Consider the following 21,925-nt stretch of genomic DNA (forward strand, 5'->3'; position numbering starts at 1 on the left):
AATTAACCAGTCAGCAGTTAATTTAATTTCTATTTAAAATGTTTTATACAATTGCTTTCCTGATTGGATGGTAGAAATGGCTAGAAATAAATATTTGTACGCAGAAAAAGCAACAATCCGCTCCGATCTGTGTTGTGATGATAGGATTTGATTGATGGTGCATGATGTAAAAAAACCACCTGCTGGAAACAATGAAAAGAAACCTCAAGCCTGCACTGGAGACATTTTTCTTCCAAATTTAATCTGATAAAGAGAAACAAATATATCCAAGAATGTTACAAGTTCAGGAATGTGCAAAAGAAACTTGCTCCTAGATGTCTTGTCAGTCCATACGTGCTGCAACTGAACACCTGGTCACCTCAGGCTCCATTACGTGTAATTACACACATCCTGTACCTTTCCCATTTCCCTGAGTGACTCCTGTCTGAGTTATGGTTTACCTAACGAGCTTCTCAATAATGAAGAAGTAAGATGAAGCCAAGAACGCCTTTTTCAGGGAATGACACAAAATGAAATATTTATTATTGACATTTTCTAATTTTTAAAAATTTTCAAAACAAGCTCTATTTCAAAAATTATGATTATAATCTATAGTATTCTCAATGTTCGGATCTTTTAAAAAGGCTGCAAAAATATCCTGCAACATACATTCTTACAGTTTGTGCGGCATTTCCTGCTAAAAGATACCATCATCAATTAAAAAAAAAAATCACTTGAACTAAAAATTTGGCCACAGTTTGTATCATCATGTCCTCAACTGTACACAGTACAACCACAGGAATGTCTGAAAGAAAGTCTTCATAATACACAGTTATTTTCTCAGCATGAGGTCCACACAGCAGAATCAGATTGGCAACGCCCGTTTAGATTCAATATTTCTCACAAAAATGGATATATAATAATCCAATATAGTAGTCCTTACTGAAAAAGAAGTTTCAATTTGTTGACCATTAAACATGCAGGGTTTCCCAAACTTTTTCTTCTGAAGGTCCAAATTAGAAAGTTGCTTCCTTGACATATACTAAACTTTTATTTTTATTCTTACAAATTGCACGTCTGTCTTGTAATTATTAGAAAAGTACACATTATTTTTCTCTGAGAGTTTGCGACCCAATAAAAAATCTCACCCTAAGTTTGGGAAACCCTGATTAATTAAAAACTACACGACTATTATTAAGAATACAGTCACTCACCAGCCAATTCTTTAGGCAACCCCAAGTAGAAACATGGTTATAGGCATGCCCTTCATCGTGAATTTTACTATATTTATCATACATATTCTTATTAATTTTACAATTGCGATGTTCCTAATAGTTTGCCAAGTGACCCTACCTGCACCAGCCAAACATGGCTTTCAAGGGGAACTTTTGGGGAAATTTTGCTTATTGTTCACAATCATAATGAAAGACATTACGACAAATTTATTTTTTTAATGTATTTTAAATTCTATTCTGCCTTAAAGCCCTTAAAAAACATCCAAACACCTCCATTAAGATGATGTAAGTATATATATATATATGTATATATATATATATATATATGTATGTATGTATGGAGATCATCTCCTGATGATTGAGGAAACCCTCATGAAACAGGCCTGTAGAGATGAAATAGTCTTGTGATTTTTTTTCCCACACATACATATTACGCTCTACCAAGGTATCGAGCACTATTTTTTTTATTTTATTTTTTGGATAATCTAATTAAGACATATATATATATATATATATATATATATATATATATATATATATATATATATATATATATATATATATATATATATATATATATATATATATATATATATATATAATGTAGTAATGAGCACATTTATAATAACATATCATATTTATGTATTTTGATCATTTTAAGCATGTGGCGTAATAATTTTAAAAAAGCATCACTATGTTAGCTTTTTTTTTTAACTACATCACTAATTACTGCTCAGTGCAAACTTTATGAGAGCCAACAAACATAATAAATAACCACGTACTGTACAAGGTCTGCTGTCATTAGATGCAGACTGCTAGGATGTTATAAATTCCCATTTAGATGAAGAATGACTCGTAATCCTCACAAAGAAAAGGGGGGTGGAACCAAGCGTCTTTTCGTGTCGTTCTCGCCATTTCCGGGTTCTAAATTGGCTGTCAAAATTGACCAACTTGTTGGAATATGTCCTTGTTCTTCTATTATGGGACAACACCTCCCACCCACTACACTCGGACCTTGCGGAGAGAATGAGCACGTCCAGTGGAAGGCTCAGACTCCCAAAATGCAACACGGAACGACACAGGAGGTCCTTCATACCGACAGCCATCAGACTGTATAATGCATATGTTCCTTCTTGACTGCACTTAAATGTAGAGTATATGTAGAATATATTTATATTATTCATATATTATATATATAATATATTATATATATTATATTATTTATATATTATTATTATTGTCTATTGTGAGCGAACTGTGGTGCTGAATTTCCCCCAGGGATCAATAAAGTACTTTCTATTCTATTCTATTCTATTCTACTATCCAGGTGAGAGGCATGATTTATGGTCTACAATAAAGTTTAACGAGCAAGGAAACAAGGAAGCAGCTGATCAGTCGATCATGTCAACATTGGCACACAAGCTCGTGATCACGGCGCCGCTATAAGTAGTTTGTCTGTTTTAGCGCTTATAATAACAATATCACTAATACTTGTTTAATATTCAAGTCACGAAATGTAAACATTGTTTTGTTGGCGCTTTTTGGATGTTTTTTATGGGGTTTTATAGACGAATTATAGGGCTTTAAGCATACTTTTATTTACGTTTATTTTCATGTATGAATGCATAAAAAAAAATACATTCGTCGTCACTTCTTTCATAATAATCGTGAACGAAAATCAAAATTCCAAAAAAAAGGGCAGTTCCCCTTTTTGTTGAGTGAGTCATGTGACTTAGTGTTGCGCTTTGGCCGTGATTGGGTGGTTTTATTTACAAAAACAAAAGAAAATAGTGCACGTAAATGTTTTAGGGCGAACTTAAATAATTCTCTGGAACAACAACAAAAATGGAGAGCAGCTTTTTGTTTGTAGCTACAAAGTTGTCCTTTTTTTGGTGGAGGTCTTCAATGGAGCTTTAGCTTTTTTAGACGGAGTACATCTCCTCAATTTTGTCATTGTACATGTTGACGACAATAGGCCTCCTCAGCTTCATGGTGGGCCCTGCACGCACACACGCACGCACACACACACACACACACACACACACACACACACACACACACACACACACACACACACACACACACACACACAGAGAGAAACAGAAAGAAAGACGTAAACATTCCACGTGAATCTCAGTGTGATTTGATCTGCTTTAGAACGCTGCTGGAATGTTGCCTGGAATGCCATGACCTTGATTGGAAGCTGATGAGGCCACGAAGGGCTGCGTTCCAGAAATGGTAAAAAAATTGTCTTTGGTTATAACTTTTGCAAAAATAAAGTGCTCTACTCGCTTTCAACCAGCGGAGGCACTACTGGTTCAGGCTTTACGAGGTTGTGGTCTAAAGAAAATGTCACTGGGGCCTTTTTACAACAGTGGCCCCATACCCTTGGTCCGGGGACCAGTACCAGTGTGACGCGTTTGCTAACGAGCCACACAGAAACATAAAATAATTTATAACTGACCGCATTTTCTTTGACATAACTTCCGTCTGTCCCGCTAGACACACCAATAAACTTGTTCACACAGTCGATGTATAATAAAACTCCTAAAGGAAGTCGCCATTTGCTGTATGTTGGTTACATGGGACAATGCACATCAATGAACACGTCAAATGTAAATGTGCCAGATTGTAGCCAAAGGCTCATTTCCATCTGTTGCCCCCAACAGGTTGATGGCAAGGTCCAATAAAAGTTAAGTTAGACTGCAGCAGCATCAGAAACAAACAGTACAATAAAATACAGAGACTCAGATATAATAATACAAATAAAATAACACGCAGACCCATATAGAACAGTGGGTTGGTACATGACCTTAGCTCAGGACACATCGAGAAGAAAGTCACCATCGTAGTTAAATTAATCAATCAATCAATCAATGTTTATTTATATAGCCCTAAGTCACAAGTGTCTCAAAGGGCTGCACAAGCCACAACGACAACCACGGTACAGAGCCCACATAAGGGCAAGGAAAAACTCACAACCCAGTGGGACGTCAATGTGAATGACTATAAGAAACCTTGGAGTGGATTTTGTGAAGCGTTCCACCCCTACTAAGACTTCTGCCTAAATATCTCAAGATCTCTGTGCGAAAGGGGATACTGATTGATATAGGTGCCACACTCACGCCACGCCCCTGCTCACACTCACCGAGCTCCCCTCCAGGAATGGAGAAGTCTTTTCCCAGGATGACAAACTTTTGGACCTTCTGTGCGTTTGCCGCGGCCTTGGCATTGACACGCTCCATGCCTTCTTGGATGGCCTTGTAGACAGCTGGCTCCTTGTTGTCCATGATCTCGGACACCTTGGTGGCACTCACGCCTTTTTGTCGGCAGAACATTATGGCCTCGTCGGTCAGCTGATCCGTTGGTTCGCCATTTTCATTCACAGCACACTATGGCAGCAGACAAAAAGTTCACTTTTTTAATCTATTCTAATTCCTGGAGTTATCAGCTTCACCAGCGGGCTTGCATTTACCTTGAGCGTGATCAGCATGGAGAGGAACTTGCGTTTGTCGCCGATCAACATGGCGTTGCTGATGATGTCTACCTCAGCCTTCATTAAGTTCTCGATGGGCACAGGCGCCACGTTCTCACCTCCTGCTGTGATGATTAACTCTGTGGTTAGAGGCCAAACAAACACATCATCATCATCACCTGTTAACTGTTTTTTTTTTTAAATTTTCATCAGACTACTGAGAAGTAGTTGTAATATTTAAACCTCTTTCTAATTGAATAAGTTGTTTTTATGAAAAATTTATTCACAAAGAAGTACAGATATTATTTACTTGTATTGTTATATTCTGATTTTATTCCTGTAATATTAAACTTTATTCTTATAGACTTCAGAATATCCAAATGACATAATATATCAAATTCAGATTTGTTTTAATAAAATTAAGATTTGTGTTTATTTTTTAATTTTGGTTTCTTTATTCCAATAGTCACTCTATTCTTAAAAATATTATTTTTTTCATGATATATTGATAGCTTTATTCAGTGAATATTTATACTTTATCATCAAGTAAAGTATTTTTTAATTCACATATTTTAGTTTCAGTCTTCCGAAAAATTCTAACTTTCTCTCAATTATTTTTGTAAAAGAATGGCTCTATTCTAAAGCTGTCAAATAATAAATGTTTTTAATTTGATTAATCATTATAAATCGCGATTAATCACAGGTGATTACTGTTATAATTAAAATTTGCTAAATAAAAGACCCAAACATTTGTACACAAATGCAATTTTACTGTCAGAATGTCATTTAGGAACTTTTTAAACGTTTTACTTGAATGCATGTCATTTATTTGCATAAAACTTGGTCACAGTTTTATCTGAAGTTCTTCCAGGCTGTATTTTGGAGTGAAATTTGCCAGCGAGCACACCAGTCGGAGTCTTCTCACTAATTTTTGTATTGACAAATCTATGGATCTGATCACTGACCGTAGAGCGGTGTGGTAAAAGAGTTTGTACGGTGAAAATAAATGATACATACATGATGATTATAATGTTGGGGACAAGTGTTGTAAATTAGCTTTGGCTACAAACACTATGATGCATACATTGGATAACTGTTTCAGATGTCTATGTTTTTGTATCTGTCCCTATTTCACATAAACCTCTATAATAATAATTATAATACATGATTAGTCTAAGCGTGTACATGATTAATGCAATAGTTTTTTGTGATTAACCACCAGTTAACTTGGTAATTTTGACAACTCTACTTTTGTCACATAGTATTTTGACTTTGTTCACTTAAAATTGTGACTTTTTTCATAAAACTATATCCAGGTGATATAATAACTATATTCTTAGTTTTCTGTCTTCACAGTGGCCTTGATCAAAAATACAAATAATAATGCAGTAAAAAGTATTGTAGTTACATTGCTTGGGTTCTCACCTTTAATCCTCCCTGTGATGAATAGAAAGTTTCGCACAAACTGTCCCACGTCGCCAGAGTGCAGCCATCCGTCCTGGTCCAATGCCTCTTTTGTTTGGTCAGGCTTGTTTAGGTAGCCCATGAAGATGTTCCTCCCCCAGAAACAGATCTCTCCGTGTCCTTTGTCTTCTTGGTCTAGCTTCACCTTGCAGCCTGCCATTGCCTTCCCGCAGCTAGGAGGGCAGTTAAAAAAGAGTTAGCTTGTTTTGACAATTGGACAAAAACACCACATAAGTCAAAAAGATTGTGAGATGGTTCACAAGTAGTTAGGGTGGACGTGAATTCACGCTTATTTACGAAGTTAAAATAGAAAAAAAAGCTTGTGTCATACTTCTTTTCCAAGATCCTTTGATATTAAATGCTAACTTTTGCATGCTAACAAACATGCGGAACTATTGTTTACATTCCGTTTGGAATAATTTTTAAGGGAACAAAATGTGTTATTGTGGTTCAAATACGTCCAAGATGGAGTTTATATGCTGACCTGCCGATCTGGTAGTTCGCATTTGTGGAGACGGTGTGTGGACCAGTGCTTTCACTCATGCCATAAAGTTCCATCAATGGCAAGTTGAGACTCATAAAATATTCCAGTGTGTCTTTGGAGATGGGGGCCGAGCCTGTAAACAAAGTCCTGCAGCGCCCAAGGCCCAGGGCAGCTTGCACCTTCTTGAAGACCACTTGGTTAGCCAGCATGAAGCCCCATGGAACACGATTTTCCCTGTCACCACAAATATTTGAATAATAAAGACAGGAATATACTGTACAGTGCTAGAAAGGCAGGCATGTAATTTGGGTCACATGCTGAATTGGTCTGAAATCCTAAGCTATTTGTAAGATCCCAAACCAAGAGCATGTCTTTCGTCTCACCCGTTCATGGCACTGTAGTTATACTGCAATCCGATGGACTTGGCCCAGTCGGCTACACTCTTCTTTAGCGGGGACACCTTGGCTCCGGCAGCCTTCATTTTCTCCTGCATCTTCTCCCAAATGCGAGGAACTCCGAGGAACGAGGTGGGAGACACCTCTTTCAGCGTTGTTACCAATGAGCCCTTTAGGGAAAATCATATCTTGGTCAAGAACGTTTCCGTACCATTTGGACAATATTGGCTAACCACACCTTGAGGGCATCCGGCTCTGCGAAATAAGTGGTGGCTCCAAACCTCATGGTTATGTACATGTCATTGACTTGTGCCGCCACGTGGCTGAGCGGTAGATAACTGACCACAATCTCCTCAGCGTATTTCAGGTTGACCTCGATTCCTGCTGTTTGGGCTGTCCATGTGAGCTACACACAAGGAAAGTACAAGTTGTTAGTTGTTTTTTGACTGAAGTACTGAGACATATTGATAAATCTCTGCCAGGAGTTTCTCAAATCAACCCCGTTGTCCAACAAGAGGTACAGTTCCACAATCTCGACTAGGTTGAATTAAAAAAGACCTCCTGCCTCAGTCCAGCCTTGAATGGTGAGCTCATTTCCAGTCCTCGTATCTGTGATCTTGTTTTTTGGTCACTACCTTTAAAGACCCTATGACTGTGGACACTACATCTATCCTTCGGTAGATCTCAAGATTCCTATTTTTCTCACTCCTGAACAAGACCGCAAGGTATTTGAATTTATCGGCTTGAGTCAGAACTCCAGTCCCGAATCAGAGGGCACACTCCACCCTTTTCCAAGTGGCAGTTAGGGCCACAGATTTAAAACTACAGTGTCTCATCTTAATCCAGAAAATAGAGAAGGTTACAGCTTGACAACGCCATCTGGACCATGTCACCTGCAAGTAGCAGAGAGTGGAACCTAAAGCCACCCAACGGGACGCCCTCTACAACTTGAAAGCACCTACAAATGCTGTCCATAAAGACGACAGTCCAGTGTCTTCTGTTAATAACCGGCATTGCAAATGCGTACCGAAGTCCTGCTTAGATTGGACAGGAACTGAGTATGTTAGTCCCATAGGTGGAGCACGGTTTGAAATCCAAGTCCACAAAGTTATGGGTGGACTGTTTGGAAAAACCGGTCCAGTGATTCAGGAAATTACATTCTGGATTCTCCTGTACACTGGAATAAACTTTCCCAAAATGCTAAGTCCCAGGATCCCATTGTAGTTTGAACATTGAAAAGTACTACCACCCATCAGTTTTTTTTAAAAGACAAACACAAATACAGCATTCTTTGTCAAAAATCAGAAAGACCAGTCACTCACGTTGTCGTGGCTTAACATGACCCCTTTTGGGGGCCCAGTGGCTCCTGACGTATAAATGAGGGTGCAGCATTCGTTAGCATGAAGACTGTTGATAGAATCGTCTAGGTCCTTGTCAGGGACATCCTTGCCCAGCTTCATGAAGTCTGCCCACTGAAGTAAAAGTGCATGTGAAACCGTTAAAGACCATGCCTGCATCCTCTTAAGAAACTGCAACCGTACCGTATAGAGGGATGGTAGTTGTTGCTGCAGCTCGCCTTTGTATTGGACGATTGCTTTAAGATGTGGCAGCTCATTTTTTATCTGTGGAAACAATTCAGTTAACAGGCGGGGTTGAGTCTGTGACAGACCGCCATTGAGATCATACAAGCGTTCCGCACCTGCAGGATTTTATCAAGCTGATTTTGGTTCTCCACGACCAGGATGTTGGCTTGTGAGTTTCCAGCCACATCCAAACAAGCTGGAGGTGTGTTGGTGGTGTAAATACCTGTCGCCAGGCCCCTGAAACACGCATCAGGTCATTCAAGTAAGCAGATCGTAAAGAAACAGGACAATAACCTTAAGATTCATCAGTAATGTAAATAATTTAATCTATTCATGTCATTAGGATAGTCATCTAAGTGTCTAAGCAACGTACCAAAATAGGGTTTTGATGTAAGCGATAAAATGTAAGGCCAAAAGATGTCAAGTCACTGTACACAGGTGCATTGTTGCACCTGCAAACAACACCTGTTGTTCAGTTTCTAGAGCCTTACCCGGCGAAAATGCAGCCCATGTCTGCGATGAACCACTCGGGGGCATTGAACCCCAGGATCCCCACACCATGGTACCGTTCCAGGCCCAGCTGAGGGAAGTCACAGAAGCATTTTTAATGGCACTTACGACACTTTGCCTCCGTTACTTTTGACCTACATCAAGTTTCGTAAGCTGTTTGTGGCACAAACACAGCCTTGAAACGAGATCTGTAATGCAAGCTGTAGATTACACACACCCATGTACAGTATTAGATTCCCTTGAGAGATGATGGGTTTCGTTTAGGTGTAGCTCAGTAGGTTCTGGGCGGCCAGAATTCCCTGAATTGTTCTTCATTTCAAAGCAGCAAACAGGAGAAACGGCATTAAAATGCTGTTTTTATATACAGCATAGATATTGGGTAAGTGTGACAGAGTGTTCTGATGCAATCCAGGTCATCTTACAGTAGTTAGTAATCCGTGTCTATAAATAAATACTAAGTAAATAAATACTTATAACACAATAGAATACAATACGTCTGACCGGTTGAGGTAACATGCAGGTGAGCTGGCGTCTGTCTGGTAGCTGCGTGTTGCTTACAAGCACGACAAAAGCGATTGACACTTGATAACATACTGTGGTTGTGCGTGTGCACTGTTTCATACGGAATCTTAACGTTAGTTAATTCAGACGCTACAATTTCATTAGCAATTCTCAATAGTTAAGTACTTCAATTCATTGATGGCTTAAGAAGCGGTTTCATTTACTTAAAGTCAGTGAATCCAACTTAACGTTTTGTAAACACCTAGCATACCTTGCATACCGTACGTGTCTTGGAGGAGTAGGCTATTTCAAGTATTCAATTAGTTTACAACGAGTTGTGGTCAATACTAAAGACTTAAGTCTTCAATAAATTCAACTTACGAGAGTTCATTAACATTGAAGACTAAAGAATGTGGGGGCCATATTGATATTTGTTTTATTTTCTAAAAAGGCTACAGTGTTACCACAATTATCACAGGGGTTATGTGGGAGGTGAATTTCTGCGAATTAGGGAGGCTATTAATTTTATGATGCACATTAATTTTATATGCATTTAAAGTCTTTATAAATCATCCACACAGCTTTTACACACACTTCATATGCTCCTAAAACACTCTAAAACCTACAACATTTTAATAGGAAAAGTCAGTGCTATTTCAAAATCCGCAATTCACCGAGACGATGGAAGTTTACATATTTAAAGACAAAGCTTTGCGTAATTATTAGTTGTAAGTATCAACAATTCAGTTTTTGATCCCAGGCTGCATTTTTGACACCCCTGATTTTAGAGTCTTCAGTGAACCTAACAAAACTGTTTTCCTAAACATCAAAAAGGATTTAGTCTTCAACTAACATCCCGTACGTGTTTTCGTAAACACTAAAAAGGGTTTTGTCTTCTGTAAACCTAATGTACAAGGTTTTGTAAACATCTTTCATGAGCCTAACATTCTTACTTTGTAAATACTGAAAAAGGTAGTCTTCAACAACCCTAATCATGTAAATGTTATGGGAGTCATTGACAAATGTGTCTTCAAGGTACTTAATGTACGTATGCAATAAAAGACTACTTAGTCGTCAAATAAAGCCGATGTACGCGTTTTCGTAATACTGAATACGACTTAGAGTCACGTTGTTTTTTGTAAACATTGAAGCTAATTTAAAGTCTTGAATGAGGCTAATGTACGCGTTTATATACTAAAGACGATGATAACAAAGATGATTCAAAGTGCTTAATTAACCAAACATACATATTTTCGTAAGAAGTGAGGACATTAAAGTTTTGGATGATCTTAATGTACGCGTTTTTTATTATTTTGTCCTCAACTAACCTTATGGTCGTATTTGTGTACGCCTCAAAGAGATAGCGATTTATTCTTTAATGAACCCAATGTATGTGTTTTTGTCAATGCTTTAGAGTCTTCAGTGTTCTAATTTTGTAAGAATTTAGGAGTGTTTAACGACCCGCTTTGTAGTAAACTTTGCAGAATTATTTATCCTTAACTAACAACGTGCATGTATTATTGCAAGAATCAAAGATAACTATTACGTATTTTCATAAATCGTAAAAACATTAAAGTTGTACACACTTTAAACATTGAAGATCATTGTGTCTTCAACGAACCTCATGGTCGTATTTTTGTACGCGTCGAAGAGAGAGCGATTTATTCTCCAGTGAACCCAATCTACGTGTTCTGTAAACGATGTGGAGTCTTCAGTGCACATAACGTTTTTATTTTTGGTAAACACTAAGGAACTTCAAGAGTGAACTTAAAGAGTGTTCAGTGACACTTGAAGGTTTTGTCTTCAACCTACCCTGTGTTCGTATCATTGTAAGCATCAAATACAAAGAATGTTCGAGGTACACTACCGTTCAAAAGTTTGGGGTCACCCAAACAATTTTGTGGAATAGCCTTCATTTCTAAGAACAAGAATAGACTGTCGAGTTTCAGATGAAAGTTCTCTTTTTCTGGACATTTTGAGCGTTTAATTGACCCCACAAATGTGATGCTCCAGAAACTCAATCTGCTCAAAGGAAGGTCAGTTTTGTAGCTTCTGTAACGAGCTAAACTGTTTTCAGATGTGTGAACATGATTGCACAAGGGTTTTCTAATCATCAATTAGCCTTCTGAGCCAATGAGCAAACACATTGTACCATTAGAACACTGGAGTGATAGTTGCTGGAAATGGGCCTCTATACACCTATGTAGATATTGCACCAAAAACCAGACATTTGCAGCTGGAATAGTCATTTACCACATTAGCAATGTATAGAGTGTATTTCTTTAAAGTTAAGACTAGTTTAAAGTTATCTTCATTGAAAAGTACAGTGCTTTCCCTTCAAAAATAAGGACATTTCAATGTGACCCCAAACTTTTGAACGGTAGTGTACATACTTTGGTAAACGGGACATTTTAAAGTCAAAGCTTAAAGTTTTTGTAAATATTGAAGACACTTTACTGTTTGCTGAACTTGTGTGCACAATATATTTTTCAACTAACCTTTTGCAAATACATTTGTAAGCATCAAAGACAAATGTTCGCAAAGAAACCTAACGTACATTTTATTGGGTTTTTGTAATTATTCAGAAGAATATAAGATATCATTAACAGTAACAGTAGAAGAAAGCCTCCAGATGTGTGTGTTAGTCCAAAAGTAGTTTCTGTTCAATGCAAACAAACCTTTAGAAAGCTCTTGGCAGCCGCTCGACACTGCTCGTAGTACTGCCTCCAGCTCAGCGTCACCCACTGGCCGTCCTCCTTGTGGGCCAAGGCCGGGTGATCCCCGAAGCTCTGCACCGTCTCCAGGAACGCCTGATGCACGGTGAGGGGAGTCTCCGCCGCAGGTCCCGTGTTTTCCATCCTCAGCCTTACCGCCTTGTCCCTGCTGGTGGTCCACAGCTGCTCGGCCGGAGCCAGGGAGGTCGTCGCGGCGACCTGCGGCCTCAGCGGTATGGCCTTTGGCTCTGGGGGGCAACAGGGGCAGCTGCATTTACCCGCCATTGATGACTACTCACACTGGGACGACTAAACTGAACCACAGTGAGGAGTGACACAGGTGAGAAGGCATGGCTGGACGTCCCCGTGTGGGTGTGTTACATGGCGAGTGTGTCGCCCCGCCAGGGAGGCGAGATCTTGTTGATACCTGAGATACAGCAGGAAGATATGCAGCTTGCATGCATACTTGCTAGTCAGGTTTGAAGAATGAAGCCATTTTATTTACTTGCGACAAACATTGCATTTTTTCGGCGTACCTGCAAATGCTATGGCTGGAAGTCCAATAAGGTAGCCAAAATATTAGGAAGTCGTTAGTTTCACACCACTGTGAGCTACAATTTGTTAGATTAAAGTGTGTGTTATTGTTGATAATATTATTTTGTATTTGGTGTGCCAGTGTGCATCATTTTCCATTGAGTACGTTATTGTGTATCCTTGCCTTTGAAGCTCAAAAAGCAAGTTGCATACGTGCAGAAAAGCTCTTTCTGAAGTGGGTCATTAGTCGACAAACCTGCTGCCTTTTTTCCCTGCGACTAATGCTTGGAGGGAAATAATTGTGTTGTTTTTTTCTCTTAAAGGATTGGAGTCTTTAAACATTTTTATACTCATTACCCTTTGTAGTCAGGTGTATTAGCAACTAAGTTAATCTTGGTCCCTGTGTATCAAGTGTTTTAAGTGTGTTTGAGTTCATCTTGGTCCCTGTGTGTGTGTGTGTGTGTCTATAAAACTTTAGATGCATATAATATTTAGTGCCAGCAGAATTTCACAGGCTTTTTGGTGATTGTTGCGGCCTAAAATGCCTGAATTCGCAGCATTTTTTTCAATAACATTGACACAATAACTTGTGATTTTATGAAATTTCTATCAATGTTTTAAGCTTTCCATGTAACTAGAGATGTCCGACAATATCGGGCTGCCGATATTATCGGCCGATAAATGCTTTAAAATGTAATATCGAAAATTATCGGTATCAAAAAGTAAAATGTATGACTTTTTAAAACGCCGCTGTGTACACGGATGTAGGGAGAAGTACAGAGCGCCAATAAACCTTAAAGGCACTGCCTTTGCGTGCCGGCCCAATCACATAATATCTACGGCTTTTCACACACACAAGTGAATGCAATGCATACTTGGTCAACAGCCATACAGGTCACACTGAGGGTAGCCGTATAAACAACTTTAATACTGTTACAAATATGCGCCACACTGTGAACCCACACCAAACAAGAATGACAAACACATTTCGGGAGAACATCCGCACCGTAACACAACATAAACACAACAAACAAATACCCATAACCCCTTGCAGCACTAACTCTTCCGGGACGCTACAGTATACACCCCCCCCCCCCCCCACCTCCACCTCAACCCCGCCCACCTCAACATCCTCATGCTCTCTCAGGGAGAGCATGTCCCAAATTCCAAGCTGCTGTTTTGAGGCATGTTAAAAGAAATAATGCACTTTGTGACTTCAATAATAAATATGGCAGTGCCATGTTATAAATGATAAATGGGTTATACTTGTATAGCGCTTTTCTACCTTCAAGGTACTCAAAGCGCTTTGACAGTATTTCCACATTCACCCATTCACACACACATTCACACACTGATGGCGGGAGCTAGCCATGCAAGGCGCTAACCAGCAGCCATCAGGAGCAAGGGTGAAGTGTCTTGCCCAAGGACACAACGGACGTGACTAGGATGGTAGAAGGTGGGGATTGAACCCCAGTAACCAGCAACACTCCGATTGCTGACACGGCCACTCTACCAACTTCGCCACGCCATTTTTTCCCGTAACTTGAGTTCATTTATTTTGGAAAACCTTGTTACATTGTTTAATGCATCCAGCATGAATTGATTAACGTGGACCCCGACTTAAACAAGTTGAAAAACTTATTTCGGGTGTTACCATTTAGTGGTCAATTGTGCGGAATATGTACTGTACTGTGCAATCTACTAATACAATTTTCAATCAATCAAAAAAAAGCGGGGCATCACAAAAAAAATTAGGCATAATAATGTGTTAATTCCACGACTGTATATATCGGTATCGGTTGATATAGGAATCGGTAATTAAGAGTTGGACAATATCGGAATATCGGCAAAAAAGCCATTATCGTACATCTCTACTTGTAACCTTAACCTAAAACAATTCGGAAAAAAAATACTGTATTGTTGTTTTACTAATTTTAAACCGCACAGACTTAAAAAAAAATAGACACTAGATGGCAATAAATGCAGATATTTAGAGCTCATCGACAAATTACTCTACTGTTTGAGTTTGAGTTTATTTCGAACATGCAAGCATACAACATGATACATCACAATTTCCAGTTTCTCTTTTCAACATGTTCGAAAAGGAGTAGGAAGAAGCAGAGCTTATTTAATCCTACCCCTTTTCTTTACATAACAGTTGCAAAACTTTTTGTTCACTTCCTGTTCACAATTTTTTCACAATAAACTTGAATCAAGTTATGACCAATAATAGTAATAACTGTTCATATATACAGAAATAAGGAAAGAAAGTGGTGTCTGCAACTTGTGTCGTTTATTTTATTAATATAATGTGCTTTTCTTCCTGAGTGTAACTTTTCAATCAACATTATCACCTTTTGTCACTGATTGGCTACCTTTTAGTGACACTTTTGTTTTTCTTTGTTAAATGCAATTTATGTTACTTAGTATAGTTCTTTGCCTAAAAAGGTCTACACAGGGTCATTAAAATCATGTGATCTCCCCAACCAATCAGTGGAAAAGGGTACTGCTAATAATAAACATATGTCATAAAGTAACATTTATACTTAAATATAAAGGGTGGAATATATTGGTGTATACATATAATCCTCATGTATTGTTTTGTAAAATATTACCCCAAAAATTGTGTACAATATTTGAGTAGTGTTTGTCATATTGATTTCAAAAAGCAGAATAAACAAATAAAATGTGTATAATAAAATAAAAGTGTACTTTCTACATCATTAATATCAATATAATACAAATTCCATGCATAATTAACAAACATTAATGTGAGTAATACCTTAGTTTTGTAATGTTATATTGATATTTTCCGGGTGTTTAAAAAAATATGTTTTGTGTAAAATAAATAATGTAATACAAATGTTGCTTTAAATGTTAAAAAAAAGAGCCCTTGTTACCTGGTTTGGGTCGCTCTTGTGCTTCAGCTTCATGTGTCCCCCTTCTGGGCGCTAAAGCCGTGTCAATGGTGAGACTAGAGAAGGCCAGAGGGTCCCCATTGTGGTGTGGCATGCTGGGAATGAAGACATGTTGAAAACCTATGTGCTGTTGGGGATGTTTGGCGTCCGTGGCGAGTACCTTGTCACGTGGGCCGCCGCCATGTTGCTCAGCGCAGCGTCACCCATCTTCACTCGTCTGCTGCGGCACAAAATAGGAGCATTAATGTCTCGATGAAGGACTCTGCTCTTTTATACGAGTCACGTTGCAACACTGAACCATCTTTGTGTCGAAACGTTGTGGAGTTCCGGGCCAGACGGCGTTGGGACATCTTTGTCATGCAACCTCCAGGCTTCAATCACCTTTGACCCAAATACTAGTGAAGCCCAAACATATACTTTTGTCAAAGTGCCAGAAGAGCCTCTGGCATGTTTATGTCCTCCTTAGGGAGGAATGGCGCCATCTAGTGGTCAGTCGGACTGCAACAAAGTGGTCACAGTTATTCACCAGGAATGCGCTAATTAAAAATATATGTTTGATCAAGTCTCCTATAGGTCAACAACATTGTCATTAACAAATGTGGCTGTAGGCCAGGGGTCTGCAACATGCGGCTCTTAAGCGCCGCCCTAGTGGCTCCCTGGAGCTTTTTCAAAAATGTATGAAAATAAAAAAAGATGGGAGAAAAATATATTTTCGTTTTAATATGGTTTCTGTAGGAGGACAAACATGACACAAACCTCCCTAATTGTTAGAAATCCCCTCTGTTTATATTAAACATGCTTCCCTGATGAGAGTATTTGGCGCGCGCCATTTTTCCTGATTTCGGAGGTCCTTGAACGCACCGTAGTTTGTTTATATTAAACATGATTGTCTGATGAGAGTATTTGGTGAGCGCCGTTTTGTCCTACTAATTTTGGCGGTCCTTGAACTGACCGTAGTTTGTTTACATGTATAACTTTCTTCAACGATGCTACAGAAAGACATATTTTATGCCACTCATTATTTGTCTCATTTGGTCCACCAAACTTTTTATGCTGTGCGCGAATGCAAAAAGATGAACTTTGTTGATGTTATTGACTTGTTTGGAGTGCTAATCAGGCATATTTGGAAAGCTAATCGATGCTAACATGCTATTTAGGCTAGCTGCATGTACATATTGCATCATTATGCCTCGTTTGTAGGTATATTTGAGCTCATTTAATTTCCTTAACTTAACTTAAACGGTCATTTTGATAGTAGGCTAATATAGCTAATAAAGACACTTATATCATGTGTTGACTTCATTATATCACTTATAGAAGGCTTGAATTTTTTGGCGGTTTTTGTATTTTTGGTCCAATATGGCTCTTCCAACATTTTGGGTTGCAGACCCCTGCTGTAGGCAACCTCCTGCTTTTTAAAAAAAAATCAATACCACAATATTTAGGTATCCCCATTCATCAAATGCAGCAATTCATCATTTGTCTACAGCAGTGATTCTCAAGCGGGTTCCATTTAGTCGTATCTCAAAGAGTCGTCATCTAATTTTATTTGATTCATTATTTAAATACACTGTTTAATTTTCCTATATTCAAACACAGTGTTACTGTTCAATCTGTGGCCAAAAATATTAAATATACTCGTTAAATAAAACCTCTGACTTGTTTTTAATGAATACTTAGGCCTACTAAGCTACTGTATTTTAATGTTGGTCATTATGTTAGTACTTGGAGAGCCAAGTGTTTTCTGAAAAGGTGCATGGTGAAAAAGGTTTGAGAACCACTGACAGTATCAAAGATGGCTGTCGGTCATTTTATCTGCCTCTGCATGCACTTCAAAATGTAGGTTGTTGGGGTGAACCTTTGAATATTTGACATGGCCACGATTACTCCTCAGCACTATTACTTTGTTGGCTCCTTACTGGTTCTGTTGCTGCTGTGTTGGTCAATATGCTATGAAGTGTTCTTTCCACTTTCTCATGCACTCCAAATGATTAGACAAGAGGTGTCCAACGTGCGGCCCACAGCTAATTTTTTTAACGGCCGGCGGCAAATTTTTAATAAAAACATTAAAAAAGTGAACAAGTGAAATGGAACGAGAAAAAGTTGAAATGTTGACTTGAATAACACAAAACTGCCATACAGACTGTTTTTTTTTTCTTTAACGCTGTCACTGCTCAACAAATAATAATGGATTAAAATCAATGTTTTTATGAATAATTGACTTTCAAGGCTCCAATTACTCCCACATCAAATATTCCACTTTGAAATATTTTTTGGGTGGAAATGTTTCATATTTTGTGCCATTGCAATAACAAATAAACTAAGTTTTCTATGACAAAATGGCATAAAATAGACCAAAAAAAAACTTTGATAGATAGATCTGAAGTTGATCTAAAGATTTAAGTGTCAAAAGTTTAAAAAAACAATGAATTACCTTTTTTTTAACAATTTCATGAGTGAGGCTCTTTTGGATCCCTAGGAATTTTAGTGGGGTTTTAAAACATTTGTTAAACTGTCATTGTTCACAAAATAATAATGAATCAAAATCAATGTTTTTATGAATAATTGACCTATTCAAGGCTCCAATTACTCCCACATCAAATATTCCACTTTGAAATATTTTTTGGGTGGAAATGTTGCATATTTTGTGTCGTTGCAATAGCAAATAAACTAAGTGTTCTATGACAAAATGGCATAAAATAGACCAAAAAAAACTTTGATAGATAGATCTGAAGTGTGAAAAATAATGAATGACCTTTTTTTTTAACAATTTTATGAGTGAGGCTCTTTTGGATCCCCTGGGAATTTTAGTGTTTTTTTTGTTTTTAAACTGTCATTGTTCACAAAATAATAATGAATCAAAATCAATGTTTTCATGAATGATTAACCTAGTCAAGGCTCCAATTACTCCCACATCAAATATTCCACTTTGAAGTATTTTTGGGTGGAAATGGAGTGAGGCCCTTTTAGATCCTTGAGAATTTTAGTGGGATTTTTAAAAATGTTTTTCATTGTTCAAAAATAATAATCAATATCTATTTTGTTATAAATTATTGACCTATTTAAGGCTCCAATTATTTCACATCAAGTATCTCTTAGAATTTTTTTTATGGATAAATATATTGCTTATTTTGTGTTTTTTGCCATAAAAAACCGGGGTTTCGTTAACAAAAATGTCATAAAACATACAAAACATTTGAATAAAGCTTCATATTGACAGATAGCTCTGAAGTTGATGTAGAGAGTTAAGCGTTATGGTAGGACTTATTTTTTTTAATTTTTATGGACTAAACTTGAGGGTTTTTTTAATTAAGAAGTGCCATGCTATTATGTTCCACTTTAGTTCTGTAGATGGCAGTAAAGTGCCATTACAGACTTTTTACCACAGCATGACCCCCATAAGTGGACTGTAACTTCAAATAGTAGAAAATAAATTTCTACATCTGCACCAAAAGGAAGTTATTTTCGCGGCCAGTTCAAGCCCAGTCCGCTACTATGAGGCTACCAGGAACCAATGTGTCCCAACAGCACTCAAGTGTGACCTTTGGCCTCCTTTTTTAAGAGCGAAAAGTGACTTTTGGTCAAGTTTTCTCTTGCAGAAAAAAGAGTGTAGCAAGTCAAGATCCATCAAAGTCCACTCAAGTGCACAAAAGTCACTTCTCATTATATTTGACTCATTTCTATACTTGTATATATCATCAGTACTCAACGCACACTGTAAAGGCGAAACATTTTATTTAAATCATTATTTAAAAAATAAGTAAAAACACAGAAAAATGTAATTCCTGGTGAATATTGTGCTTTGTAATTTTGTGATTTATTAATTATTTTTAAACACAAAATTACAAAGCACGATATTTATCAGAAATTATTTTTTTCTGTTTTACTTATTTCTTTATAATAATTTAAATAGCAAAACATTTTTTTATTATAATTTATTCAAATCACAAAATTACAAAACACAGTATTCACCAGGAATTAAATTTTTCTTCTTTTTTATATATATAGTCATTTAAATAACAAAACATTTTTATTAAAATTTGTCATTTAAAATTACAAATCACAATATTCATCAGGAATAAACATTTTCTGTGTTTTACTTATTTCTTTATAATAATTTAAATAAAACATTTTTATTATAATTTGTCATTTAAACCACCAAATTACAAAGCACAGTATTCACCAGGAATTACATTTTTCTTCTTTCTTTTTTATATAGTCATTTAAACAAAACATTTTTATTAAAATTTGTCATTTAAAATCACCAAATTACAAATCACAATATTCATCAGGAATAAATATGTTTTGTGTTTTACTTATTTCTTTATAATAATTTAAATAAAACATGTTTATTATAATTTGTCATTTAAACCACCAAATTACAAAGCACGGTATTTACCAGTAATTTATTTTTTCTCTTTTACTTTTTTTTTAGAAAAATGATTTAAATAACAAAACATTTGTATTAAAATGTGTCATTTAAATTGCAAAATTACTAAACTAAATATTCACCAGGAATTTAATTATGTGTTTTAACCTTTTTTTTTTAAATAATGATTTAAATAAAACATAATTTTATTAAAATGTATATTATTTGTTTTAACCCCTAAAATTATTACACAACTGCTTGACTTGTGAGAATATTGACATATTTTGCAGAGAACATGGGTGCTGGTCGACACTAAACAACCACAGTGCATCCTATAATATTAATACAAATTACAAGGATATATAATAAATTCAGTTTCACTGAGTTATGAACTCACAATAACAAAAAAAAAAAATAGCTCAACACGGACATCAGCATTTTTTTTTCAATTAGCAGTCAATTGAAAGCGAATCCATTTTGAAAATAACATGTCATTTAATTGTCATGTTGTGTGTAACAGTAAATGATAAAAGTAATATTTAAATATGAGAGTAACGTAAGGTCAAACCAAGATGAATAAACAATCTCTTACCTCCTGCAGGGATCTTGATGGAGACCTGATGGAGTGTTACCGACCTGAGCAGGTGTTCCTTCCGCTCTGCTGGAGGTGAGCGGCAGCCAATAGGAAGCCTGCGTGGGGGGCATGCCATGCAGGCGCCCCTACACCACGCCTCCCGCCTCGGGTCCAGGGAGCCTTACGCAATCCGGCCAGGCCGCGGTGCCCGGTTAAAGATCCACCGCCCGACTCGAGCCAAGGTCACAACTCACAAGGTGACAAAGACCCGAAAGCCGACACTTGTCGGCCTTGTTTGTGTTCACATCACACGACCGCTTTTGGCGCCAGTGACTTACTCACTTTGTTTGGCTCTCACTAGATCCCTGTACCTAATCCTATGGCCCAGCAAACTCCCCCTAAAAGTTGTACAACGAAGAAATCAAGTGTCTTTTTCTTTGGCTTTCGGACGTCAAAGAAAAGTGTGTCGATTACCATAGAACCGGAATCAAAGGGTATGGCTGCTCAGTACAATTTGAGCAGTGCATGATTAAATGGTTATGATCTTCTGGAGACAAAAGTTTAGAGACACTTCCTAATGCTATTCCTTTACAAGGTGTGTACTAAAGTATTTAACAATCCCAGCATTATACAAAACACCACTAGGTGTCAGTATCGCTCTGCTAACACCTTCATTAGAGGGTGTGACATTTTGACTTTAAGATGTTCAAAAGGTTATTCTAAAACACAGGTGTCAAACTTAAGGCCCGGGGGCCAAATCTGGCTTGTTATATAATTTAAAGTGGCCCAACACATCATTTTATGTGGTCCTGCAGCTTCATTTTAACTGGCCCGCTAGATAATTTTATGTGGTACAACCGCAAAATTTGTGTGGCCCGCCGTAACATTTGATGTAGTCTCACCGCATCATTTTGTGGTCCCATCGCATCATTTAAAGTGGCCCGCGAGATCTATTTATGTGGCATGCAAGATCATTTTATGTGGCCTGCCGGAATATTTGATGTAATCTCACCGCATCATTTTACGTGGCCGAAGGCATCATTTTTAGGTACGCGAGATCAATTTATGTGGCCCGCGAGATCAATTTATGTGGCCTGCCAGAATATTTTATGTAGTCTAGCCGCATCATTTTACGTGGCCCAACGCATCACTTTGTGGTCCCATGGCAGCATTTAAAGTGGCCCACGAGA

The 21,925-nt window shown here is 37.6% G+C and overlaps 2 protein-coding genes across 2 annotated transcripts in view; one reads left to right on the forward strand and one right to left on the reverse strand.

Annotated features, from left to right (window-relative positions):
• The window catches only part of LOC133632591 (flavin reductase (NADPH)-like), a 58,900-nt gene extending 37,679 nt beyond the window's left edge, over window positions 1-21,221 (forward strand). Inside the window, exons 7-9 of the transcript XR_009821689.1 lie at window positions 3,372-3,452; window positions 20,763-20,992; window positions 21,097-21,221. The gene's annotated coding sequence lies outside the window, so the exon portion shown is untranslated. The remainder of the gene's footprint in view (window positions 1-3,371; window positions 3,453-20,762; window positions 20,993-21,096) is intronic.
• On the reverse strand, window positions 1,824-20,828 carry LOC133632583 (long-chain-fatty-acid--CoA ligase ACSBG2-like). Its single transcript, XM_062025072.1, has 15 exons — window positions 20,754-20,828; window positions 15,953-16,012; window positions 15,775-15,887; window positions 12,305-12,588; window positions 9,107-9,195; window positions 8,732-8,852; window positions 8,574-8,654; window positions 8,355-8,504; window positions 7,271-7,438; window positions 7,021-7,202; window positions 6,638-6,871; window positions 6,115-6,326; window positions 4,690-4,829; window positions 4,363-4,606; window positions 1,824-3,213 (listed from the first exon to the last, which is right to left on the reverse strand). Exons 2-15 carry the CDS (start codon window positions 15,997-15,999, stop codon window positions 3,137-3,139), a joined length of 2,142 nt encoding a protein of 713 aa, XP_061881056.1. The 5' UTR covers window positions 16,000-16,012; window positions 20,754-20,828; the 3' UTR covers window positions 1,824-3,136.
• Window positions 21,222-21,925: the final 704 nt, after the last annotated feature.

This window comes from Entelurus aequoreus, linkage group LG17, assembly GCF_033978785.1.
Source record: "Entelurus aequoreus isolate RoL-2023_Sb linkage group LG17, RoL_Eaeq_v1.1, whole genome shotgun sequence".
NCBI classification, from domain to species: Eukaryota; Metazoa; Chordata; class Actinopteri; order Syngnathiformes; family Syngnathidae; genus Entelurus; species Entelurus aequoreus.

What these genes read in the sequence shown, in the direction of transcription:
- LOC133632583 (XM_062025072.1), bottom strand. Translation starts at nt 15,999, where the DNA reads ATGGGTGACGCTGCGCTGAGCAACATGGCGGCGGCCCACGTGACAAG. An exon ending in ATGGGCTGCATTTTCGCCGG is followed by an intron (nt 8,853 to 9,106) that starts GTAAGGCTCTAG and finishes TGCGTGTTTCAG; the next exon opens with GGGCCTGGCGACAGGTATTT. An exon ending in AGCTTGATAAAATCCTGCAG is followed by an intron (nt 8,655 to 8,731) that starts GTGCGGAACGCT and finishes TTGTTTCCACAG; the next exon opens with ATAAAAAATGAGCTGCCACA.